Source organism: Pelophylax lessonae (assembly GCF_965119305.1).
Source record: "Pelophylax lessonae genome assembly, chromosome: 6".
Taxonomy (NCBI): Eukaryota; Metazoa; Chordata; class Amphibia; order Anura; family Ranidae; genus Pelophylax; species Pelophylax lessonae.
The window spans coordinates 312,755,383-312,761,382 of record NC_138773.1 but is presented as its reverse complement, the minus strand read 5'-3'; the positions used below and the strand labels follow the sequence as shown (position 1 = coordinate 312,761,382).

General features: G+C 44.2%; 1 protein-coding gene across 2 annotated transcripts in view; it reads right to left on the bottom strand.

Annotated features, from left to right (window-relative positions):
- Window positions 1-316: 316 nt before the first annotated feature.
- Window positions 317-6,000, bottom strand: part of ERCC3 (ERCC excision repair 3, TFIIH core complex helicase subunit) — a gene marked incomplete at its 3' end in the record, with an annotated part of 309,947 nt that continues 304,263 nt past the window's right edge. For both annotated transcript variants that reach the window (XM_082261051.1, XM_082261050.1), the window contains one exon: window positions 317-451. In XM_082261051.1, the coding sequence (XP_082117177.1) occupies window positions 317-451 (135 nt within the window). The remainder of the gene's footprint in view (window positions 452-6,000) is intronic.

The following is a 6,000-nucleotide window of genomic DNA, read 5'->3' as shown; positions in this document are numbered from 1 at the left end:
TCTATAGACTGCCTGCATGCAGCTCAGGGGAGATGCAGGCACAACAACATAGGCAGCCTGCATGCAGGACAGGTGCCTAGCCCCCTCCTGAACGGAGCCTTTTTGGTTGAGCGTCGGCTTTTTCTTGTTCTGAGCAATAATACGGTATCACCATTACCCGTTTCTAGGTAATAAATTTGCAGTCACAGTTTTAGCAATCTAAAAAGGATCAGTAGCTGCACATTAAATGCATAATATTCTCACAAAATAAGGGACTTCCCCTGTGTCATTCCCTCCCCCTCCGCCCAATGTCACAACATAGAAACAGAACGCAAACTCATTTTCGGAAACGCTTGAACAGAGGATGTACGTGTTTGCCGGCGGCATTCTTGTTTCGAGGTGCATGGTATTCCATATACACCGTATCATCTGCTCCAGACATAGAGCTCATCGTCCCGACACGGCGTGCCACCTGCGGAAGATGGAAAAAGTAAGGGGGTGTATCACAGAAAACATAACTATTATGGGCAAAACACAAAAAAAAAAAAAGTGAGGATATAATCCAATCTGTCAGTATCTTTAGGACTTTGTTCACACAGGCGTACTATAGCGTACGGCCATGCAAGGGCTCTGTTTATCTGCATGGGGATGCACCCAGATCTCTGAACACAGAGCTCCACTTACACAGTCGCACCATATTAAATGAAAAGCAGGATGAAGAGATCAGTGGTGTGTTTGTCCTAAGGACAGTCTGCCACATCCCTGTCCATATGAAACACAGAAAGGAAAACCCCCAATGGGACTTTTAATGCAGAATGAAAATATAGAAGTGTTAAAAATGTAAGCATTTATTTCACATGTAAAATATCAAATTTACAGGACATATTGTTAAAAAAACTGTTGACCATTTAGTACATATACAGGTGTACCATGAGATCAGTCAGGGGAGCCATATATGTAAAGGGTTGTGAGCAGTGGTGTATTATTGTTTTGTGCTGCCCTAGGCAAGACTAAAATTGGGCGCCCCCCTCCTATGTAAATTTGCCCCACTTACTTTTTAATGGATGTGACTCCCTCCAAAATTGAAGGACTACAAGTCCCAGCATGAACCCCTGAGATCTCACGAGAGGGGGGTGAGAGGGGGTGGGAGAGAGAGAGGGGAGTGGGTGAGGTAGGGGGAGAGAGAGAGAGAGAGAGAAAGAAAGAAAGAGGAGGGATGAGAGAGAGAGAGGGGGTGGGTGAGGGAGAGAGAGAGAGAGGAGGGATGAGAGAGAGGGGGTGGGTGAGGGAGGGAGGGAGGGAGGGAGGGAGAGAGAGAGAGAGAGAGAAAGAGAAGGGATGAGAGAGAGAGGGGGTGGGTGAGGGAGAGAGAGGAGGGATGAGAGAGAGGGGGTGGGTGAGGGAGGGAGGGAGAGAGAGAGAGAGAGAGAGAGAGAGAGAGAAAGAGAAGGGATGAGAGAGAGAGGGGGTGAGGGAGGGAGGGAGAGAGAGAGGAGGGATGAGAGAGAGGGGGTGGGGGAGGGAGGGAGAGAGAGGGGGGTGAGAGAGAGAGGGGGGTGAGAGAGAGAGGGGGGGTGAGAGAGAGAGGGGGGGTGAGAGAGAGAGGGGGGAGACGAGAGAGGATTAGAGACAAAGAGAGCAGGGGGGATGGGAGAGAGAAAGAGGGGGGATGAGAGATAGAGAAAAAGAGGGAGATTTGAGGGAGAGTGGGTGAGCGAGAGGGGGGATGAGAGAGAGAGAGAGAGAGAGAGAGAGAGAGAGAGGGGATGAGAGAGAGAGAGGGGGTGAGAGATAGAGGGGGGTTGGGGGAGAGAGAGAGAGGAGGGGTGAGAGAGAGGGGGAGAGAGATAAAGGGGAGGTGAAAGAGAGAGAGGTGAGAGAGAGAGCGGGGGTGTGAGAGAGAGAGAGAGAGAGAGAGAGAGAGAGAGAGAGAGAGAGAGAGAGAGAGAGAGAGAGAGAGGGGGGTGAGAGAGGCAGCTCTAGCAATCAGTGGCCAATAGAGTCTAAGGTGGACAGCTTTGAAGCCCCCCTGCAAAGTGCCGCCCTAGGCCTGGGCCTTGTCGGCCTAGGCCAAAATACAGCACTGGGTGTGAGTATCCAGCCCCAAACTAGGTTCCTACTGACGCAACTATTCCAACATGTTTCAGAACTTTACATTCCTTCTTCAAGGGAAAAACACTAGGAACACGGTACTTGGGTCTAAGAAAACAAAATGTATATATCAGTGCATGTAAGTGACATATGACATATCATAATAAACAGAATCCATATCATAGTCAACATCATGACATGTACATTGCTGTATACTCACATAGATACAATTAGGTCAATGTACATGTCATGATGTTGACTAGGATATGGATTCTGTTTATTATGATATGTTCTGTCAGGAATTCACAAACTACGGTCCTGCAGCTGTTGCAGAACTACACGTCCCATGAGGCATTGTAAAACTCTGACATTCACAGACATAACTAGGCATGATGGGAATTGTAGTTCCTGAACAACTGGAGGGCCGTAGTTTGGGAATCCCCGTATACACACGCTCACAGGCGGCCACACAGGGCTGCACTCTCCAAGAAGGATTATACCTGTCTTTTGTCCTTTACTACCAACTTTTTTTCGGTTTGCATGTATATATTTTTAACCCGTTTGGGAATAAAGATTTTATAAGGATAACACACCATTTGGAGCTTCCTTTATTATATACATCTCTGCCTGGCGAGGGGAAAGGAGACGGAGGGGGACCTCATTACTTCACTGGCCTAGAAGCAAGCCAGAGTGATCGTTTTTAGCCTGGAGGGCTATACAAGCTTGATAGGTCTTGGTGCTATAAGGCACACATGACCCACAACATCTGGTGAGTGACCGAATCCTACCTTTGTCACTTGGATATTTTTCTGCGCTGAGCACTTGCACTTTGTCTAAAGAAGTTTTGCACAGAAGAGTCACAACATATTTATATATATAATTTTTTCTGCATAAGATTTTTTTCTGCACAATTATTGGAACTTTCACCGAAAATTTTCTTCACTGAGGAATTTTGATTAGATTTATTGGACACTTTTGAATGAATATATTGTTTTTTTGGCATATTTAATTAACACCCCGTATTTATAATCATATATGTATTAATTTAGAGCAAGCGCTATAGGTAGCTTTGACTACTTACCTACACACGATTCTTTTACTATAGCAGCTGCTAAATGATTAATTTTATATATATTAATTTTATACATATATATATATATATATATATATATTCACATTCATTGAAGTAATATTGGTATATTTATTTAAGGTAATTTATTCACATTTTAAAGCAAGCGCTATAGGTAGCCTTTAGACTACTCACCTATATATTAATTTTTTACTATAGCAGCTGCTATTATTATTCACAATTTAATATTCTAATTCACATTTACTTTTACACTATTCAAGGAATTAACACTATATTAATTATTTATTTATTTATTGGCGCGGGGCATATACAATAGTATATTCCTTATCAATCCCTGTTCTATGTCACTTACATGCACTGATATATACATTATGTATTTTTAGACCCAAGTACCGTGTTCCAAGTGTTTTTCCCTTGAAGAAGGAATGTAAAGTTCTGAAACATGTTGGAATAGTTGCGTCAGTGTGAACCTTGTTTGATGCTGGATACTCACACCCCTTTACGTATATGGCTCCCCTGACTGATCTCATGGTACACCTGTATATGTACTAAATGGTCAACAGTTTTTTAACAATATGTCCTGTAAATTTGATATTTTATATGTGAAATGCTTACATTTTTTAACACTTCTATATTTTCATTCTGCCTTAAAAGTCACATTGAGGAGTTTTCCTTCCTGTGTTTCACCAATTTAAATGCGAAAGCCTCTGTGAGGGGAATCCTTGCATGCTTTCACAGGGTGGCAAGTGTGCTTAGGAACCTAGCATTTAACCACTTAAGCCCCGGAAGATTTAACCCCCTTCCTGACCAGGGCCTATTTTGCGATTCGGCACTGCGTGACTTTAACGGACAATTGCGCGGTCGTGCGACGCTGTACCCAAAAGAAATTGACGGCCTTTTTTTACCACAAACGGAGCTTTCTTTTGGTAGTATTTGATCACCTGTGCAATTTTTTGATCATGCGCTATAAACAAGAAAAGAGCGACAATTTTGCAAAAATAACAATATTTTTCACATTTTTTTATATGAAATTCCCCCCCAAAAAAATATAAAAATCTAAATTTAACATTTTAGGCCAATTTGTTCTCTGCTACATATGTTTGGTAAAAAAATAGCAAAAAGCGTATTTTGATTGGTTTGTGCAAAAGTTATTGCGTTTACTAACTAAGGGAAAATTTTTTGTCATTTTTATTGTTTTTTTTTTTTTTTAACGAGTAATGGCGGCGATCTGCGATTTTTTTGCGGTACTGCGACATTGCGGAGGACAGAGCGGACCCTTTACTGACATTTTTGACACTTTTGGGGTTACCAGTGACATTACTACAGTAATCAGTGCTATACATATGCACTGTTACTGTAAAAATGACACTGGGATGGAAGGGGTTAACTTTATTGGAGAGGGAGGGGTTAAGTGTGTCCCTAGGGGCGTGTTTCTTACTGTGATTGGATGTGGCTTTGTGTGTAACAGCACAGATCAACAGTCCTACATAGCAGGACCGAGTGATCTGTGCTTTTACACAGGGGAGAATGACAGGCAGCTTTGTTTACATTAGCCGCCTGCCTTTCTCCCTCTCTAACTGACGATCACAAGTGACCAGCGGACATTGGGTCCGCCGGTCACACGCGCCAGCTTCGTCGGGTACGAGCGGGGGCGGGAGCGCGCCTCCGGCGGCGCGCGCTCGCCCCCGGCGGCGCGCGCTCGCCCCCTATTCGCTCCCAGGCTAGTGACGTACCGGTACGTCACTTTGCCTGGGAGGGGCTGACCGCCGCCGTATATAGTCGGGCGGCGGTCGGCAAGTGGTTAAAAGTCACATTGAGGAGTTTTCCTTCCTGTGTTTCACCAATTTAAATGCGAAAGCATCTGTGAGGGGAATCCCTGCATGCTTTCACAGGGTGGCAAGTATGCTTAGGAACATGTTAGAAGCTAAAAATAGGTGTAAAGTTACTAAAGGTGAACCTAGCCTTTAAATGTAAGGTAATGCTACAGTAGAATTTCAGATACTACATGAATAAGAGGCTATAGACATGCTAGATTGATGGTTAAACATAGAGTACATGATGCGGGAGACAGTCTGAGACTAAGAATTTGTTGCATGAGACGGCTAGAGAGGAGGAAGTAAAAGTTCCACACATTACTTGTACCTATAGGTAAGCCTATAATATGGCACATTTATATGTAGTGTGATTATCTCCTAAATGAGCACTGTTTAGGAGAGATTTACATTACATGCAGCCAGTGACGTCGCCGGCTCATGCGCTCTGAAGGAGCGGCCAGCCATGCAGTTATCGGCGGCTCCCACGTGCATGTTGAGAGTGACATCACGACTCCGGCCAGTCACAGACGAAAGCAAGATGGGTGAAGATGTAAGCCCACTGCAGCTCTGAGATCTCGGCATGGGAGGGCTTTGTTTTAAGGTAAGGTAAACAATGTGCTGGTATGCGATTCACATTATGCCATACTAGCACATTATGCCTTTACCTTGCAGGGGGTTAAAAAAGAAAAAAGTACAGCAGTTTACAACCGCTTTAACAAATAAATGGTTCTGCACGCAACTATTGACTGCTGGGTTCCAAGAGCTGCATAACAAACCCCAAATAAGCCCTAGGGTCACAATTTTGGCATCATAGCTCTATGCAGTTACAGCAATTCCTTTTTCTCTTGGGAAGTTGAGGGGGGTGGGGGGGGGGTGTAATGGAACCAGAACCCACACTGTACTTGTGGACTTCCTTCAGTATACGGCTTCCTCCCAGTCGTGAACATAGATGTCAGAGATTCCAGTACAAGCTAAGTTGTCGGCTAGCTTTGTATGGGGGCGGCTGGAAAATCTGGTTTCTATATT